General features: G+C 40.7%; 1 protein-coding gene across 7 annotated transcripts in view; it reads right to left on the bottom strand.

The window, feature by feature from the left end:
* Window positions 1-12,741, bottom strand: part of MPPED2 (metallophosphoesterase domain containing 2) — a 167,929-nt gene extending 155,188 nt beyond the window's left edge. The window contains exons 1-2 of one of the 7 annotated variants that reach the window (XM_079102779.1): window positions 12,230-12,736; window positions 6,413-6,661 (exon numbers count right to left, since the gene is read on the bottom strand). In XM_079102779.1, coding sequence (XP_078958905.1) covers window positions 6,413-6,540 — 128 coding nt within the window. In that variant the 5' untranslated portion in view covers window positions 6,541-6,661; window positions 12,230-12,736. Of the gene's footprint in view, window positions 1-6,412; window positions 6,662-10,672; window positions 11,336-11,358; window positions 11,547-12,229 lie in introns of those variants that run through there. The other 6 variants (XM_079102780.1, XM_079102781.1, XM_079102784.1 and 3 more) reach the window with 6 other exon arrangements.
* Between the last annotated feature and the right edge of the window lie 8,250 nt (window positions 12,742-20,991).

Here is a 20,991-nt window from a genome sequence, read left to right as displayed (position 1 = left end):
CTAATGTGCAGGCCAGTGATAAATTTGTAATGAGAATGAGAAAGTGGCTTACCAAGAGAGAAGTGTGTGTTTAGAATTTTTTTTCATACAGCTAATGCAGCCCAGCTCTGTGGCAAAGGATAAATTTCTACCTTATTAGAAAAGTGCCAATTTACAGAACCCAAGACCTTCATTGGTTCTTTGCTATTACTCTTTCCCCTGGGAGAGTTACAGGTCATTTCTCTTCTCCCAGGCCACATCCCCATGTTGTCTCACTAACATATTCTTTCCCTATAGAATATCACTAAGGGTGTGGGGTTGGTGTTCTTAATTTTAAGGGGAGAGAAGAAAAGGAAAGAAATAGGAGAAATTCTAGACAATCAAAAGAAGAAAGGATGATGCAATAGGCCATCAAGTCTAATAGCTGGTGATGAACCCAGAATTCAGAGAGGCCCAACTTGCTCAGATCACAGAGCTAGTTAACAATGACCACACAGGGCCAGAATCCAGGTCCTGAAGCACTGTCAGGGAGTCCACTGCAGCAAGCTATCTGCTTCCTGTCACCATATACTCTTCTAGCTTCCAAAACTGGATTCAAAGATACTTCTTTTAGAACTTCCCTTTTGTTAGAGGTCTAAGAAGTAAGCAAGCTGAATTCTATTTAACCAACAAATAGCCTGGGTTTATTCCTCGGTTTTTGCTTTATATTTTGTTTGTTTTGCTGTTTTTCATTTTGGTTTGATTTGGTTTGGGTTTGGGGTCGGGGGTTTGTTCTTGTTGTTGGGTTTTGAGCTATTCTCTATGCTGCCCAGGCTGATCTCAAAGTCTTGAGCTCAAGTCAACCTCCTTCATCAGCCTCCTGAGTAGCTGGGACTAGAGGCGTGTGCCACCAGACCTGGTAGGGGTCTATTCTTTGTATCATAAAACAAAAGAAGCTGCCACCCTAGGAAGGCAAGCCCCAAAGAAAGCACAAGATTTGCATCAAAGAGAGGCTTTAATTCAAACCTTGCAGACAAAACAGAACTTGGACACTAGCTACATTTTTATCGTTCTTTTTTTTTTTTTTTTAAAAGCTTTATCTTAAGATGAGCACTTTTTTGTTATAAAAATAATTCAAATTATACAAAAGTTTATAAAATAAAAAGTGAAAGGTCTTTACCCAACACTTCCCTGAAACTTATTCCCAAGTTTATTCCCTAAATATTCACCAATAATATTGGTGTAAATCCTTCTCCATACTTTTACATATATGTACATATTTTTTGACCAAATGGCATTTTTCTATAACACTCTCCTGTAACTTTGTTTTTTCAACTAAGGATATCTAATACAGACCTGAAACAAACATTGACTTCCTACCACATTCTTGAACTGGATAAGAATGAAACCTCAGATCAGACAAACAAACAAAATCCCTTAAGAATCTGGCATGGAATGATCACTCAGCATCCCTAAAAGTTCATTTTTGATCAACAATGCTCAGGCAACACTGATATTGTTACACAACGCAACAAGAACACAGACTGGACGTGTCAGGTTTACATGCAGAGCAGTTCAGAAAAGAAAAAAAAATTAATAGCTCATGCTCACGTGCTAGTAAAACCTTGGATGTTATCACAACATCAATTCATTAAGTGCTGTGTTTCAGCATTGTATGTCATAGGCATCATTTCATTTAACGTTCACAACTGTCTTAAACCTTATTAAGAAAACTGAGATCCAGACTCTCCATTGTCACCTGACCAAGCCATGGCATGATCAGCATTTGTATACAGATGTCTGACTTCATGCCACTTTCTTCCCTACCACCTCCTCCTTCTTCAGCCCAAGCTGTGTCCTTTGCACTCAATCCTAGGTAGATGACCATCAACTCCTTGAAACAGATATCAGTGGGGAACCTGAGACACTCACCAGACAGGGCACAGAGTTAAAAGGATCCATCCTATGAGGAAGAAAGCCATTGTCATTCCACTGAGGCAACAGGGAGCACTTGGTTAACAGAATTCCTTCCTCCTTGGAACCACCACTCTCAGGGAGTAACTGGAAGTAGGTGAGGCCCTCCTAGGCTATAAATCAGGACACCTGCAGACCCTAACAACCCAAAATCCCACCTAGAAAAGTCTCCATGGTGTCTTCCGACAATGACTCCTTGAGAAAGACAGGACAAAACTTACCAGTGACTATTTTATTTATTCCTTCATTTACAATCCACCAATTTTCAAAATGGATGGAGACTATTTGAATAAAGAGCTCAGAACTGAATAAAACAATAATCAATGGTAATAGGTAAACAGGAGTTGACTGGACACGCCTGAGAACTTCATTTGTTAACATGCCTAGCCCCTATACCTCCCACAGGCTACTTTCATCAACCCCATTTAACAGATGGAACAAGAAAGCTCAGAGCAGTGACCTTTCTCTGTGGTCGATGATACGGCCAGTAAGTGGTGCAACCAGGTTTGACATCTGGCGATCTAAGTCCACTAGTGATGTGTGACCACTCTCTGACACTGCCTCTACAAATCCAGGGTAAAAGCAAGAGCTACATAAGTTTCCAGGGCTGTCAGCAACCAAAGGCAGAGACAAGGAAAGAGGCTAAAACTGAAAATGAAATTTAATTTGAACCTCTCTATAGCTAATCCTTAAAGAAAAAAATGAGCAATGATCCCCACTCACAAGGTAAGTAGTCACCCTGGTGTGCGTGGGACTGAGGGGCTTCTCATAACATGGGACTTTCATGGGAAAACAGATTTGGATACCCTAACATGATTTTATATTATTAGGCCTGGAGTCATTAAAAACATACAAAATCCTTATGGCATTTTTAGACTTACATTGGTTCCTTCAGCACCTCCTCCCATCATCATTAAAAATACTAAATAATTTTCTCAACATTCTGCTTGAAAGATGAAGGGGTTGTGGAAAAACGAAGCCCTGCTAATTGTTAGGCTTCAATCATCACATCTATTAGCATGATCAAGAGTCTGAGTAAGAGGGGACACAAATTCTAGGCTAAATTTTGGTCTGCAAGTTCCAGCTGTGCTTTGATTTTTTTCCCAAAGTCATATAGGCTTGCTTTCTTAAGCAAAAAGAAAAAAAAAAAAAAAAACCTACCCTAAGTCACAAGCAGATTCAAGGCAATGGTTCTCAGAAAGCCTGCTAGCAATCTTGTCAGAACTGAAATAAAAACTACATAAAAACTAAACCAAAGCCTCTTAAAACCAGATGAAATGTCAGCTCTGAAATCAGCAACATGCTTCATGAAGATGGTGAACAGGTCTTATTTAGCTTTGTTCCCCAACCCCAGCAACAACTTGTAAATGAGCCCTGTCTTAATTGCAATCTTATTAAGTCAGACTAAAAAGATCCTTAACTGTCATTTGGTGCAAATGTTTACACAGGAGTAAACTGAGGCCTGGAGAAGGGAAGTAAATTCATTGCCCAAGGTCAGTCACAAAGCTGAGTTAGGACTAACTGAATTAAATGGGAAATGAGCTATTCCTCGCTTGAGGTGAGACAACCCCACCTACCACCACTAGGTCGTAGAAAAGAAAACAAGGAACGATTAAAGAAACCAGGATTTTAACCTTAAACTAGGTAATCTGTCACTAGTCTTCACAGACCTCAGGAGTAAGTGAAAAAGAAAAGCAATATTTTAAGAATCCTGTGCAAAATAAATGAGCAACCATTCAAATGCACAAGGCAAAATATATTCAGGGAGAGGAGCAAAGTTCTGCCAAGACATGTTGAAAATTTCAGGAAAAAAATTGAAGAAATTTTTAGACTAAATATTTCACATATATTTTCGAGCTGCTTTAAGTTTCTACTTAGATTAAGGACAATGTTCTTTAATATAGCACACGCTATATTAAATTGAATATAACATGATTATATTCAAGGAAGATAACTGAATATCTACTATGGGTCAGTCACAGTGCTAGGTCCTCAGGCCTACAAAACAATAACAAGCAGACTCTCGCAAAGAAAAGTAAAGGCAACAAAAAGGTAAGCCAGCTTCCCGACAAAACATATATTCAAACAATCAAAACGTCAAGACAGAAAAATTCCAATGAAACTCTCCAGGCAATCTCCCAATTTCTCATCTCAATGCATAATCTAATCAATCGACCAATCAGTATATCTGAACATCTGTCACCTGCTCAGAACTACAATCCCCTCTTTAAGAATTAAACCATCTAGATGAGAGAATCAGAGAAAGAGATATGAAAAAAAAAATAATGGAAGACTTAGGAAACAAATGCCAAGTAATGGGGTATCATGTTGGGTTAGCACAGTTATTTGGATTAAGAAGAAAGTGGGAGAAGAGGTTTCACACAAGAGCAGGAGTCTAAACTGGCTTTGAGGCATATGACAATCAGATAAACATTCTGTCACTATGAGAAGAGGTGGAGAGCCCAAGGTGTGCTCAGGGGACGGAATGCCAACTTGAGTGGCTGTAGCTGAGTGCAGGTAGGCAACCCCATTGGTATTACAAATGGAAAGAAATGCTGTAGCCAGCCTGTGAAAGATGCCTCTATTCCTAGGTTGGAGTAGGAGAAAAGGGTGACAGGGCTGTATAAGTTGCCACTGCAAATCTCATTTCTCAAACCTTTTTATTTTTTTCCAAAAAAAAGGGTATAATTCGATCCTTCAAATTTTTCATGGCTAGCTCTAAGCAGGTCATTTCTAAGGTTACATGATTTTAAAATAGCTCTGTGCATTCAGGAGTCATCAGTGGAATCTATGACCAAGAACAAGTGAGCAGATGTCTGCAGACCCTAAGACCAAGCTGAGCCTCCCTGTCAGTCATTTCCCAAGGAATCTGGGTAAATCACAGTTTCTCCTGCCTGACGGGAAACAGGATTCACCAAGTTGTTTGTGATTCCTTAATACATAATGTCACACCAGCAAACCCAAACTAAAAATATCCCAGAATATGGGTTGTACAAATTTTAAAACAAATGCACAGAAACAGAAAATAAGAAGAAAAACAAATGCATACAAACAGATTAAAAAGGCAAAATGAAGACATATTTATTGTTCAGGAAAGCCATCTTAACAAAGACAAATCTTATTAACCTTAAAAACTTTTCCCTTAAAAATCACGTTAGCAATCCTTCATAACCAGGGACATATTCTAATTTGAAGTATAAAATTCTTTGAAGTAGTTTAGCACTAACCATTTGCAAAGATTTTTTTTCATTTTCTTTTCTTTCTTTTTGGTTCAGGCATGCTGTTTTAGTTTTTCAACTTGGCATGCATTTTATCATAGGTTATTGAGTGGCTCTTTAGAATAAACTCACAAAGCAACATCCCAGTATTTACACTGATATCAAGGTAGTAGAGGAAAATGCCTTTCTGTTTGGTTAGTGTTTCTGAATTTGAGAGGATTTGGGGCAGGGGATGGGACTCTCTTTTTAAATGCCCACATAAAAGAATTACTAAAGAAGGAGGTGGTGACTTGGACATGCTCAGAGTTCAATTCTTCCAGAAGTGAGAAGTGGTAAAAACAGTCAACAGAGTCCTAACCTCCCTTCTATCTTGACTATACAATAGTTTTCAAAGAGGTTTAGTCCTACTATGAAAGACTCATGTTAGACATCGGAAGGGTCTCATAGAGAATGAGCACCAGGCCTTGAATAAACAAGGGAGATGGTGACCTTTGGCCCCCTTCTGCTGAAAGCCCAGCACATCCTGTGGCAGAAGACCAGAAAAGAGCTGGTGTGCAACCAGGTGCTGCGAAATCCTTGCCTCTGGGTTTCTCCCACACTTTACTCCTTAAACAGTTTAAACCTCAGACATGACTTAAACAGTATTAGGGAGTGAGAGAAAAGTACAATTCCTGGAACCAACTGTTCCACTGTCCCTTAATCCTTTGTTCCCCAGTATTGTTCGAGGCCTGCAGCATGCAGCACACGTTTCACTAGCAACAGGCAAGACAATGGATTTAGCAGTAGCTGGACAATTAGTTCCAATTAGGCCTATTTCCCAGCTGAATGTAAAGGGGTAGTGGGGTGAGGTGTGGGAAAAAACTACAGAAATTTTAAAGAAATATTCATTATGGAAGCAAGTAATACAGGGCAAAGCAAACTGAAATAGGGGTCAGAAGACGCTGCCAAAATTCGCTGAGCAACATTAAGAAAATACCTTAACCTCTCTGTTCTACAAAATGCAGGCAACCTACCATACCCTTCAAAGGCTCTGAATATCTAATATCAAACTGTGCTTGCGAGTACTCTAAAATTTGAACTGTTATGTAGATATAAGGGATTTCTCCTGGGTTGTATTTGAAATCACAGATACCCATCTGTTCTGTACATCATTTACTTTTTAATTCTCGCTAGCAGAATGCTAGGAGAGAATGATTTTCTTTCATATTTTATTTCTATATTCTTGATTGCTAATTTTTTTTAAGTTCATGAGCAATACTTACATATGTACATGTGGCGGCTGGAATCTGCTCTGGTTGATGTTGTAGTGTGTGAATGCCTGGGTGGGGTTTGAGCTATACTCATCCACCGTTATGGTAACTTTGCCTTGAGAAGGAATCCCATGTGCCATCCTTCCTCCCTATAGGCATGAGCAATTCACAACTTTCTGGAGCAAAAGATGGAAGCAGGCATGGTTCGTTTCAGCCAACCTCTGAATCCAAGGATTTACTCATCAATACCGCTGTGTGTTTCTAGAAGAAAAAAAATATGTGTGTGTGTATATATAATAAGAACAAAGAGAAAGAAGATTCTATGAGATATTAAAGTTGACATCTAGACACAAAATTCATTCAGGAAAAATCTGAATTGATGTTGCCTCGTGGGTACACCACTGTTCCCACCTCTCTTCCCTGCACATACTTCAGAGTGGACATTACACTCTATTTGACATTGCTGGATGCTAGTAAATCACCTCAATGGAGTTCAACCTAAGATTTCCTCTTTAATTATAATTATGGCACTTAACGTGAATTACGGAAGGGGCAAATCCGCAGTTGCCATGGTGTCTAGCTATAAATGGTTTGTGCTCCAAGTGAAGACTCTTCCAAGCCTTCCCTGCTAATTGGAATGTTTGGTTTTTACAAAGTTGGTGTCACATAATCACTTGAAATCTCCGTGCTTCAAAGATCTGTATACCACAATGACAAATATAAATAAAAACCCTGTGCTTATAACAGATACCTGTGCATAACTATAATTCTCACATAACACTCACACATTAACACATGACTTTTCTTTCACTAGCAGTTCCCAAAATATACAATGCCTAGGCTGCATATGCATTTCTCTCTGGCCAAGAACTTTATGGTAAGGCAAATCCTTCTCGCTAAATGTAGTACAGTTTCTTTAAACACTCTGGTTCACTTAGGGAAACGCCAAACGCATCCATCCAGGACTGAACTACCACTTTGGATGCCATTCATTACCTCCCCTCTACCAGCCCTGATGGACCAGTAACGGGGAGGGCAGTCCTGACATCTGCCACCTCATCTTGGTGCCGCATAATTCTCACTAGTTGGTTTTATCTTTTTAAAAATCCCATTAGTTTTCATTCTTTCATAAATGTCAATGTATCAGTTGCTACAACGGATTGAGAAATGAAGACGTCTATTTTTTGGTAGGGTGCAAAGACGGAGGAAAGCGAATCCTTGCACAGAAGCTGCTGAAACTGATCAGTGCAATAGAGAAGTGGGAAGCACCCCCTTTGGCAACCCATGGGTAACTAGTACTCTTTCTTTAAATGTTCTGCATCAGAATACATTTGCCATGTGCACCATTAAGCTCCAGAAATCTTAGCTGCTATCTCAAATAAAAATATTTAGAATAATAAGATTAGATTTAAATTTGGCATGAAACACCTTAAATATCGAGCAAAAGGCAGATGGCCTGCCATAGGCCATTTATTTTATTATTTTACAACCCGGGGCTTGTGTAGTCCTCCATATGCTAGCTGGGCTAAGAAATTCCACAACGTTCTACTCAAATCATTGCCTTCTTCATATTAGCAAAGCAATCTAAATAAACCTTGTCTGTGTTCCTAACGTACAATTGCCCTGCCCAGAGAGGAATCCCTGGTGCTCTGGCATTTTAAGCTCTGTCCCTTTGGGTTCTCTTTCTTCTTCCTGACTTCATGGGAGGTATGACTCCTTTAAGCACCAGTTGATAGACAACCAGGCCAGTAGGATTAACTAAATTAAAATCTTTCCCTGCTTCTCTGATGTAAGATATCTATAAGAACTGCTTACAAATCATAATGTAGCAGTTTTCATACCAAGTTTGCAGCTGTTTCCTTAATTTCCCCCACAATTATATTTTACTGTTATTTTGCATAACAGTAAAACACAACACCTGCTTCAAATTGCAGTCCTGTTCTAAGTACTGTAATTCTCTTTTGAGACACAAAGTACCGAGACACTACTGAAGCGCAGAGCTGCATAATTGCGTGGCGCTGAAAAGTAAATACAAATGAAAACATCTTCCTGTTATAGAAATGACTGTCATTAAAGAGAATGTTAGCCATCAAAGCACAGAGGAGAAAAAAATACACATTTTCAGACTACGAGAACTTAGTGTTTGCATAAATTAGAGAGTGGTATAAAAATTACTTGGCAATTCTTATGTTCCTTCCATCAATGTCTATTGTGTAAAATACAGAACATTCAGAAGCAAAAGAAACCAAATTCATGGCTAGACCGCTGTGACCCCAGAGTAACAATCTCTGCACTCAATGCCAGAAAAAGTTTAAATGTTTCTGGAGTAAACTCATTAAACAAAATGTGGCCTAGAAATAAAATATGCAAACTTAACAGTGAAATTTCTACGCAGTGACTTGAAGTAGGTAGCACGATATCCTCCGAAGTTCTCCTATTTGAAACCTAGAAGAGATATAACTTAGAAAGCAATCAATCCACACTCCTAAGTAGTCTTCTCCATCCTAAAGTCAACCTGTACATTGCCTTTTCTGTCAGTGGATATCTGTGCCTCTTGGCACCTTTGCCCCTCCAAGACAAATAGAACATCTTTTCATCAGCAAGCACAGGCCCCTGTAACTCCGAAGGGCTAAATGGGTGGTTGGCAACTCATTTGAATTCATCTTTGCCATGTTCCCTTTCAAATGCTTTATCGAAACAGTGCACCTGCAGCGCCTATCTTCTTTAATCTGGAGTCCTTTGAAGAAAATGTCAGACTGAGGCAGAAAGCTTCAAAACTTTCACAGCACCTTTACAGACAAGTCAAGAAAAGACTTACTTTTTTAAAATGCTATGTTCACCTCCATCCATATCTCAAAATGAACATATCCTAAGAGTACTAAGCACAAACGCAAGGAAAAGACTGGATTTGGGATTTGGTTGGTTGCTGGCTTGCTTTTTGTATTATAGTGTTTTTGTAAACTCTCTCAGACAAGGGACAATCAGCAAAATCACCTCTCTTCCTATGAAAATTTGGGAGACACTTGCAAGAAGACACACTGCCTAAAACTATCAAGAGGCGGTACCACCTTGCTTCACATATGTATGTAGCAAAACCTTCCAAATGACCATATTTTGGTGTATCTCACCCTCTTCACGCTTACACTACCACAATATTCAAAGAAAGTCTTGTCTTTTCTTAATTTTCATTTTATATTTCAACACATTTGCTCCACAAAACAAAGGCACCCGGTACAAAATGCCAAGCTGCCTAAAGAAAAACCTAAAAGGGACTGATGCTGCCAAACATTCACACGCTGCTGTTAGTTTGATTTTCTTTTCTCCAAAAATCATGTGAGCACATTTTGCATTTCCTAGACAGCAGTCACTTCTCCTGCCCCTGACGCTATACAACAAGGAATGTTCTTTTCCAGGAATCTACTTGGAAAATCTCTTAAAGTCTGCTGGCAATGAAGGGATTAAAATCTGAAGAATTAAAAAACTATCTCCATCTAGACACCAGAAGTCCAATTTACCAAAAGTTTCAAAGCAACAACTCATGACCTCTCTACCCCGTGCACAGCCTGGCAAAACCTAGGAGAAAGGAGCCCGCGGTTTCCTTGTTTAAACAAGGATGCTCATTTTAATCACTTGCCCCAAGAACATCGCCCGACAGCGTGAAGGGACTTTGGAACTCGCCAGTTCCAACTCCGCCAAATTTTGCTCTCTCCTCCCTCTGCCTCACAGATCGACAGACCGACTGCTTTCTTGACTCACGCCCCTACTCTTTCATGCCCACTTCCAGTTACTCATCCCTGTTTGCGGGAGCGATGCACACATGCCTTCTCCAAGGCTCCTCCGCCAGTTTGGGGGGGATGCTGACACAAAGTTCCACGTGCCTCTGTCCTCGGAGCGCCCTCCCTCCCATCGCACTTACACCTGAACTTGTCTCCAGCACTGCGGACACCCGGCTGGCACATTCTTGCGGAGAGGGAGGGCGAGACTTTTCTCCCGCGCCTCTGACAACGCGTGGAGTCTATATATGGTGGGGCGGGTGGGCGCAGAATTCTCTACTTTGGATTGGTTTGTTTGTTTTAAATCGAGGGTGGGCAGTTGGAGGGGGGCTTCAGCTACTACACACACACACACACACACACACACACACACACACACACACATACACACGCGCGCGCGCGCGCACACACACACACTTGCCCTGCCCTCCCGGCTCACGGCTGCCTGGTCCGAGCCACAGCTCTCCCCCTTCCTTCCTGAAGCACCAGCTCGCCTTACTCTCTCAGTCCCGGTTGCCACCGCTTCGTCTCCGCTGTCGCAGCCGCTGCTGGCACTATTGGCGCTAGCGCTCGCGGCCCCAGGGTCCGCTGGGTGCCTGCCTTTTTTCTCTCCCTCTCCCCCAGCCCGGGATTGATTGATGACCACCAGTGGCCAATGGTTCTGACACCCCGCCATCCTCGGTGAGGCATCACAGACCCACGTCCCCGACGTCAGCCTCCTGGGCACGTTGGCATCCCCGAACCCACAGAGCGGAGCCTGAGCCCCAAGTCGCCGCCGCCTCGCTGCTTCTTGCCCCGGGGTTTTCAGGCTCCTTCCCCGAGCGACTGAGAAAGGAGGGAGCCAGAGAGCATTGGAAGGGGATGTGGAGGCCACCCGTTTCCCCCTTCTTTGGAAATCTTTTCTTTCAGTTAAAGTTTTGTTTGTTTTTTTTTTTTCCACCCTGACCTGTTTGTGTTTATTTGCAGCTTCGCAAATCAATTACACATTTTTCATGACCCGCATTCGAACTTAATTTGGGGTGTGTGTGTATTGGGGGTGGGTAAACGTGATATAAATCAACCCCACAGGGGCATCATTTATTTTCTTGCTGATGGATTCCAACCCCCTCCCGAACCTTCAGAAAAATGCCCCCTTCACCTCCTAGGCCGCAAAACCCTGCAATTCAAAGGCTTTACAAAGATAACCTTGTTACGTGTAAATAGCAAAGAAACTCCAGCCTCGGTAGAGAAGAAATCAGGCGGCAACGGTTACTTTTTCTTATTGCTCGTCCCCCGCCGCCCAGCCCCAGCCCCAGCTCGGGTCGCCGGGTCGCTCCGCAGGCTACGATCGTGAAGACCTGAGGCGGCGGCAGAGAGTGAGGTTGGGGCGCGGGGACAGGGTGAGAAAAAGCCCCGCGCGAGAGCAGCGCGCGCGCGGGCAGCCCCCGGGGGTGGCCGCGGGGCGCAGCCGGAGCACAAAGCTGCACGGCGCCTTCCCAGCCACTGCACCTGGCCTCGGAACGCCGCGGGCGCCTGGGGCTCGGGCCAACACAATGCACCCGGGCCTAGGCCGGGGCGGCTCGAACACACAACCCCAGGACTTTCTAGTAAACAGCTCGCCAAACCCTCGTCCCCACCCCCATCCCCGCTGCCCGGCTTTCGCCCCTGCCTTTCGCAGACATCCACTCCTAAGAAAATCCGGGCGGAGGAGGGGGCAGGGAGGTGGGGACCCCAAGAGGTCGAGGGGCCGAGGGTTGGGGGGAGGGGACAAGAGAAAAGGGGCAAGATAGGGAGTAGGAGGGAAGACAGTTCCTAAAAAAGAATTCGCTTTCGCCCGGGGGTTGAAAATAAGCCCTCCCCAGGTTCTGAATTGCCCGCTCGGCCAATGTCAGGGGCACCGGGGCAGCCGCGGTCGGCAGCCTCCGATCCCCCCGCACGCGCCTCTGACAAGGCACCTCTCACCCGGGCTCCGCTTTGTGTGTGCATTTTTTTTCCCTTCCTCTCGCGCTCGGCACCGGGCGCCCGGCCGCCTCCTCCCCCTCCCCCGCCCTCCGCCTCCCTTCCCGGGGCGGATTACCTTTCCCGGGCTGCGCTCCGGGTCCCGGGGATGCCTTCAGCACCCGGTGTGCAGGCGATCCATCGCCGAGCGGCCCAAGCCTGCTAGAGGAGCGCTGGGGGCGCTTGGGGGCGGCGAGGGGCGCGGGCGGGCCAGAACCTTCGACCCCGAAGGTCCCGCCGCTAGCTGGGGCGGGGGACCAGGGGGCGCGGCGCTAGAGGGAGGCGGGGGGAGAAAGGACCCGAGCAGCCTCGATCTGGGGCGCGAGCGAGCGAGGGGGCGAGAAGAGGGAGCGAGGGCGCGGCGAGCCGGAGGGAGTGCGAGCGGTGCAGTGACAGGGACTGCCACTGGGGTCAAAGGAGCACAGCTCCAGGAAGCAGGGCGGCCGAGGCGCAGCTCCGTGCGCGCTCCCCGGCGGGACCCCGCGCCCCTGCACGCCCCTCCTGCAGTCCCGGCCCACTCGAACCCCCACCGGCGCCCCGAGGCCACAGGGTTTCGAGGAGGAGGAGGGAGCAGAGGGCGAGGCCGGCAGCCTGCTGGTGCTCCCGGGTCAAGCAGGCTGCAGGAAGCTGAGCTGCAAGTTCATCATCATGAGTGTGATCAGCGTAAAAAATGATAGGGGACGGGGAAGGTGGGGCGGACTACAGAGAGCCGGGAAAATAAGGGACTTCCCCCCCCCCCACAGATGGGTGTCAGCTGCAAAGAGAACACCCGGGACCCCCACCCATCGACCTGCCAGGCACTGTCAGAGGTCCTGGCACTGCTCCAAGATGCAGAACTCCCTGCGGGGGCAAAGGGAGTGGCTGGGGCACTTTGCTCAAACCAAGGAAGGCGACCCTAGGTTCCCTACTATCTAAGCTGGGGTTTTCCTGGAGATAACTGTATTCCCTTATCCCAAACCTTTCAACAACAACACCACACACACACACACACACACACACACACACACACACACACACACCTTTCTCTCTGCTGCCTGTTGTTCCTGAGAAAGAAAAGGCCAACCCATCTGATCTGTTTTTTTTCCTTTCACCTTCATGAATTAAGGCAGGTTCAGAATAGAAAGGTGAGGAGAGTCAAAGACCAATTGTTTCCACTTTTGTCTTTTGGGCACATTCCACCTCCCCAAAAGATAAGCACTTCAAAAGCATTTGAAAATCGAAGTTACTCCAGTTTTCTCTACTACTTTGGAAAAATGTAAGAGAAAATTTTCAGAATTGTTATGTAAAGACATAAGGAAAGGAAATGCCGCTGAATGCTAAAAGACAGAAAACAAGGGAGAGAAGGTTTTAGAAAACTTGGATGGTGGGGTTGTCTGTGAAAGATGAGGTTGCCTTGTGATATTATGCCATTGTCAGAGCTGAAGGATTTGGATGGCAACCAGACCTAATTCCTTTCAAGGAGTCAAACCCAGAGATCTCTGCGTTCTCCAAAGAGAAATCCAACGTATGTGTGTGTGAGAGAGGTGTGCCAAGTATACTAAGTGACAACCGACTAGACCCTGGCTGAAATTATACTCCCTAAAAATAAAATGGAGCCATTTCAACCTGGTCTGTGGCTTCTGTGCTGAGACTAATTGGTTTCCAGGGCCTGGGGAGGAAGGGAAAGAGGCTGGAAGGAGCCCCTATAAAAAAAGATCAAACGGAATTCACTTGAAAATATTTCCCTTTTACAATGGGCTTTCCTGGCACTTGAATTTTAAATAACCCATCTCTGATGCCTGGGCCGAAATGAAGGGGGAAATGGTCTTACTAATGTATTTATTTTATTGTACAGCATGCCCAGAGTGTCGGTACTTGTCAAATGTGCTGAGATGGAAAGGACAATGTCTTTCCTTGCCCAGCAGAAATCTCAGCAAGTGACATTGATGTTAAAGGATGCCAAAGATGGGGTGAAGGGGCACTTTTATATTTTGTTTTCTTTTGTTTTGCAGCCCAACAGCAAACACTGACTAGAATCATGTTTTTGAAGAAATGCTTGGTTTGTTTCCCTTACTCTCTGAGTTAACAGTACACTCCTTTTATCTAAGTGATTTGAATTTTTAGACTGATTTGGACTGATTTAAACAGTCAAAAAAAAAAAAAAAAAAAAAAAAAAAGTCACCAGCCAAATAACTTATGTGGTTTTCTTCTTCTTTTTAGACTACTGGTAGTCAATCAAAGCAACAAAACTTGTTTAAACATGATTTGGAATCTAAATATGTGCACACAGACTGTAAATAATAATGCATTCTATTTTAGTGGCACATTTTACAGGATATTTAATGCTATAAAAATCAAGTGTGTGATTTTACAAAAGTTGATGGAAATTCACGTATCATTTTACTGAGTGGGGAAAATTGAGGTAAAAAGGCTTAAAATTGTAATTTGTAGTACAGGAAGAAGTCAACCCTACTGTGTCCCTGCTGATAGATAAATCATCTGGTAGTGACCAAGCTGTATTTGGTTATGAATTTTTATTTCCATTAGGCTACTAAAATAAAGAAGTTGGAGAAATATAAGTGAATTTAAATAATAAATAGGAACAAAATGAATCATTTTTCAAATAATTCTCCTTATGTGGATTTGAACTTATTGCAATTTGTTAAATTATATTCTCCACAAATACTGCTATCTACACTCAAAGCTTGTTTTAAAATGATTGAATGTGAATTACATCTGTCCCCTGATATAAGGTGTGATATGTTACCTCACTATATCAAGTTTTAAATATTATAGGTTAAAGTTTGTTTTTATTCTTATATTTTTAGAAAATCAATCTGTAAATTCAATTTTTGTTGTTTACAATGAAAAATAAAAGGACAAAAATCAAATGTCAGGTTTGTGATGGGCTTTAAATAGATATTACAAGTATTTTCCTTTAATAGAATATAAAGCTTGGCCCTTTCTCCAGTGATTTCATCAATGGAACTAGTAAATATGCTTCCTGATAGTTCTCTGCAGTACCTTTTAAAATACCTTGTCAGAATGCATTTAGGGAAGGAAAGGAGTGAGAAGAGCATGGAAGAACTCTGTGTGGATGCTTGGAAAAAGAATGATATTTCTCTTGGAAGTTTAGCACTTTATTTGCAGTACTTTATTTCATCCTCCTTATGAGAACAGGTTTTTCAACCCTTCAGGGACATGTGTATAACTTACAACTTACTTCAGTCCTGTAGTTCTTCTTCAGAAAAAAAAAAATAAAATTCCTTGAAATTACAGCACTTCATTGAGCAACTTCATTGAAATTATATAATCAATCTAACATCTTTTTTTCTTTAAGTTTCTGCATTTTTATCACTTACCAGCAAAGGTTAAGAAGAATACCATCAGAAATGACCATCTTTTAATAGGACTACTATTCACATGTAATTAGGGGGAGAAAAGCTGCAGCCAACTCTTTCTTTATTCTGAATTCTCACAGTTCACATTATTTTTTATTTGTTTCAAATATTTTATTGTCACCCCTCCCCCAAGTTGAAGAACTGTGCCTTATATTTCTTTTCTGTCCTTCATCTTGTGTACTATGCACAGAATGGAGATGTGGAAATATTTATGAAATGGCTGCATGGGTCAATAAATGAGAAAGTGATGAAGAGAACACATCAGTAAATGAGCCAAATACACAATGAAGGAAAATCCACGCCAGATCTGCAATAAAGGAAGTGATGTCATGAGGCCAGTGTTGCAGGACCAGAGCTAAGAACTTTCCCTGGGGTTAAAATGGCACACTTTAAAGGAGTCACAGATGTCTTTAGAAACATGAAATAATATAATAAGATCATTTCAGAAATCAATTTTCTCAGAAAGAAATCAAAATTGTTATCTGTCACATTAAAGGCAGACATCTTTAAATACAGTAAAATGCCAAAATAAAAAGAATTCAGAATTATATTTGTGCCTTAAAATTTACAGAGATAGTTTAACAATATATGTTCTCAAAAGAAAGATGATCAATCTTATTTTATAATAGATCTCTTTTTGAAGTCTTTAAAATAAATATATTTATAATTTTGGCATCATTTGTATTTTAAATATTTCCTTTTAGGTAAATATGGCTATGAAAAAGTCAGAAAACACTAGAATGGTGTTATTTACAAAATTTTATCTCATAAAATAGATTTTTCTAGTCATCATCTTAGGCTAAATGTAATTCAGTATTTCTGGCAGCTGAAATATTAAACGTGGAGGGAATGAAAACCTTAAAATTTTGCAAAACATTAATTCTTCCCACATTTACTGACCAACATTTAACATGTATCAGTAAATCAGAAAAATAGTACTTATGCAATAATTAATTTTTTGTGGTGCTAGGAATCAAACCCAGGGCCTTCAACATGCTAGATATGCTATCTACTACTGGACTACATCCCCAGCCCTATGATAATTCATTTTAAAAGTCTAAACAAGGTACTGAGTGAGCATGGGTTAATGTGTTTTCAGTTTTAATGTTTATCCTAACAGACTTACATGATCTCTGTTAACAATTAATGCTTACTTAATCTTTCCTTATGTCATGGTCCCAATTTTGGAAAAGTGGTAGAATTTAGTCATACTTGGGATAGGCTTGTCATAATGAAAGAGCATTCTCGTTAAAGTAAAAGCCAAAGTAATGGGCAATGTGGAAAATCCACACTAATCTGGTAAAGAATAGGTATATGGGTGTTTTTAAGACTAATAATTCAGTTTGACAAGGTAGCATAAGATACAATATTTTGAGACTATATAATATAAATTTTCTTCTCAGCAATAAATAAATTAATGCATACAGTTTTTTAAAGCTGAGTTTGAGACCAACAGAATCTGAAACCTATTTCTCACTCATTAATGTCATGGCTCAATTATTCAACAAATATTGTTTAAGCTGTACTCAGTGCCAGGCACGGTTCTTAAACCATACTGATGGTCTAATGATTCAAAAACCAGAGAGTTCTTCCCTACCTCATATAAAATACAATGGTTCTTCAATATCCATAAGGAATTTGTTCCAGGACCTCTCCTTGAATATCAAAATCTGCAAATGCTCAAGAGCTTTATAATAAATGGTGTAATATTTGCATATAACTTATGCACATCCTCCCATATACCTTAAATCACCTCTAGGTTACCTATAATACATAATACATTGTAAATGTTATGTAAACAGTTATTAAACTATATTGTTTAGGGAAGAATGACAAGAAAAAGTGTATACATGTCCAGTATGGATGCAATTTTTTAAAAAAATAATTTCGATCTATGGTTGGTTTGCACAAGCATCTGTGCATCCACAGACTCTAACTGACTCAACTGAGGGATGACTACATACAATCTCATGGGTATAGGGGAGCCTGACTTAATCGTTACACAAATGGATGCAAATTATAGTTGTGAAAAGGAGAGGCAGTTAGTGCAAAGAAAATTTAAAATAGGGACACTTTTCTCCTTTGAGGGTGAGTGAAGTCTTGCCTAATGAGGAAAAGGAATATAAGGATATCACGAAAAAAAAAAAAGAGAGAGAGAGAGAAGAGAGAGAAGCCAGGGTCCAGGCACTAAGAGTGATGGTTTACGTGGTGCTCAAGAGTGTCAGGAACTGATGTGGAATTGTAAGTAGAGACCAGAACTGCAGGACCATGCTAAAGACATTTGAAGGTCATTGTTAAGGCCCTGTTCAAGATGTTTGACTTTATCCTGAGGGCAACTGGAAGCTGTTTAAAGATCTTAAGTAGAAAGGGCAACATGATTACATTAGTGTTTTGTAAAGGTCACTCTTCCTTCACGTGGAGAATGGATTTTAGGAAACTAGAGTGAACACAGGAAGGCCATCTGGGAACTACTGTACTCATTGGGTTGGAGGCCTTCCCGAGGACGTTTTAGAGAAGGTGAAATGTGGAGAAACATGAATGGATTCAAGAGATTTGAGTAAATTTTACATAATAACAAAAATTAGCAAAATCTCAGAATACTGAGTGAAGGCTCTGTATTACCCAGCCTGAGAGGCTGGAACCACACTTACCCAGTGACTCCTTTTCCATTTACCTCAGTGGTTTCATGCTACAGCCTCGCTCCATCTCCAAGCCATCTTTACTGAATCCGGTGCACACCTTTTAGAATCCCATGTCAAAATGAAGAACAACACTGGTATAAAATTTCATTCATCTAATTGTGTTCAAAATTAAAGGTCCTGAAAAACATTAAGTGTCCTACATCTATTTTTTGTTCCACATGTGGACTTGTTCTTATTTCATATGAAATAAAAATGCAGGAAGTGGATGTATTTCTGTTTTCTTTTAAAGTTTTTATATGCTACAACAATTCCATGTCTGATTTCATCAGAACTAGTTCACTTATATTTAATATTCAACACAGTATTCTAAGGGATTCATAACTAGTGGTTGTTCATTTGTTAAGATCTTCAAAGAAACAGCTATGCTTTCAAGGGGACACATGGACACTGACTACAAATATTGTTTTCTCAGTACTGGGATTGTTCCATATGGACCCCATCAGTCCTAAAAATTCATTTTTAAGAATGATATCCCAGAGCTGGGGTTGTGGCTCCGTAGTAGAGTGCTTACCTAGCATGTGTGAGGCACTGGGTTCGATTCCCAGCACCACATAAAAATAAAGAAAATAAAGGTATTATGTCCATCTACAACTAAAAATATTTTTTAAAAAATGGATGATATTCCAGTGGCTAGGATGCATACTGGACAAGCTAAATCATCATGACCCTGTTTAACAACTTGAACTAAGAAAAGATGAGCTGAAATAAATAAAGACATTTTAGGACTAATGCAATGACAACAGTATTTTCTAAGTCTATTTCTTTCTTAGCATTTCTACATTTAAAAATTTCCAACAATTTCTTCTTCTGTTCTCAGGGTTCTCCGTAGTAACTAGCTATAAAACAAGTAAAATCTGCACCCAAGAGAACCAACAGTTGGGTAGTGAAGATCTACGGCATGCAGTTTTACTAGATGCATAAAATCACAAAGGTTTACTGGAGGGCAGTTCTTTAAAAAACAAAAAATCACAGTCCCACATTTAAATACTCACTTTGTGCTTAGTATAGAAGAAACTTTAAAAAGACTTTTATTTTTCCTTTTCAAAATGTTCTATTGATTGTTGTGTGAACAATTGGGGAAAAAAGACAAGCAAAAGGAGAAATTTTAAATTCAATTAATTCCATCACTCAGAAAATTTACTGTTAATATTTTGTTACACAGTTATTCAATCAAATGAATTTAACAAAAATGGAGAAAAATTGGGAATACTGACAGCAGAGCAAGGTCTGAAATCCACCTCTTTCTCTTTCATCTGGGTGTCTTGGATAAATTACTTAACCCTTTTGTGCCTTGCTTTACTTTTTTGTAAAAAGAAGATAGGAAAAAAGAGACTCCTACTTCATAGAGTTGTTATAAGATTTGAATGAGTTAACATTTTTAAAGTGCTTAGAAAAGTGTCTCATACATATCAGACAATTCTTGTATGGTTTTGTATTAATACTCAATCATTAATACATTTAATATTCAATCATTGTAAATAAATACAGAAGTACATTAAGAAGCAAAAGTTCCCTCTTTCTCTGTCATAGCCCATCACCTGTATAACCTGTTCCTTTCACTGTCATACACTGTACACATTTTTCCATGTCATTAAGCATCTTTCTATGACTCCATGGAATATAACTTTCATTAGAAGAAGTGCTATGCTTGTTATAAGTTCAGAATACCCAAAAGTCCAGATTCCATTTCAGGATACTGCACACATCTTATAATCATAGAGATTACTTTAGGAGATTCTCCCTTAAGAATCCAGTAGTCCTAAAACATATTAAAAAAACCTTTCTGATATTCATGTTTTTGGAGCAGACTGAATTTATGTTTGGAAGACCAAAAGATTTGCATTTAGTTTGTCAGTTTAGTGCTGATTATATTAGTTTTCTTCTTTTAGTGGCATTAGCAATATTCTAAAAGGCAAATTAAGGGTTTAATGTTTTGCTAGCTACAGTAAGTTCTTTGTTATTTATGCTGTTTAAATACATAAGCAAAACAAGTAAGCTCTGAAAATTCACTGAAAAGTGGTGACTTACTGATATTTAAACATTATCACCAATTGTTGATATAACACTTTATTGCATACTTCATCGTTGTTTAGAATACATAATGGGCCTTCAGTTGCCACATTTATCTGACAAGAGGAGGTTCTAGATGTGATGGAAATAACATGGGGAAGTTGTAGAATTTAAGGGAGGAGGGATTTGAGGATTCTTTAAAAGTTGGCAGTTCTTTGGCAAATTGTATGGCTGCTGCTTTTTTACCTGGCGAGATACGGCGTATACGGAAGTATGTAGCCAGCGTTTATTTTACCATAAAAATTAGTCTGTAGTAATCTTTCAAATTCGTTTCAGACACAGGTTAATCTAATTAAAAAAGAATATGTTGTGTTTAGGTGTCAAGGAGTTGGCCTGGTGAGTTCTAAACTTTTCATTTAAAAAAAAAAAAGGCTGTACTAAGAGCAAAATGTGTTCTACCTCATCTATTATCTGGTATCTGAATCTGCTGTTGGCAAACTGGTCCTCATGTGTCTTTGAGGCATATGGAAATAGATGATGAAAGTGTCTAGTGTAACTAGAAATATAATTTGATGAAAACTGAAGCAGTGAACTGTGAGAAACTGTTAAACCAGTGTCATCAAACAGTGCTTCAAAAATAATGAAACAGAAATACCAGTCCTTTATGAGTAATATTGGGTAAAAATGAGAAAAGCACATGGTATACCCAGAAAGCTTAAATATATGAGGTAATGTTCTTTTTAATTACT

Source organism: Sciurus vulgaris (assembly GCF_902686455.1).
Source record: "Sciurus vulgaris genome assembly, chromosome: 11".
Taxonomy (NCBI): domain Eukaryota; kingdom Metazoa; phylum Chordata; class Mammalia; order Rodentia; family Sciuridae; genus Sciurus; species Sciurus vulgaris.
The sequence above is the reverse complement of the archived record's forward strand: the minus strand, read 5'-3'. Positions and strand labels throughout refer to the sequence as shown.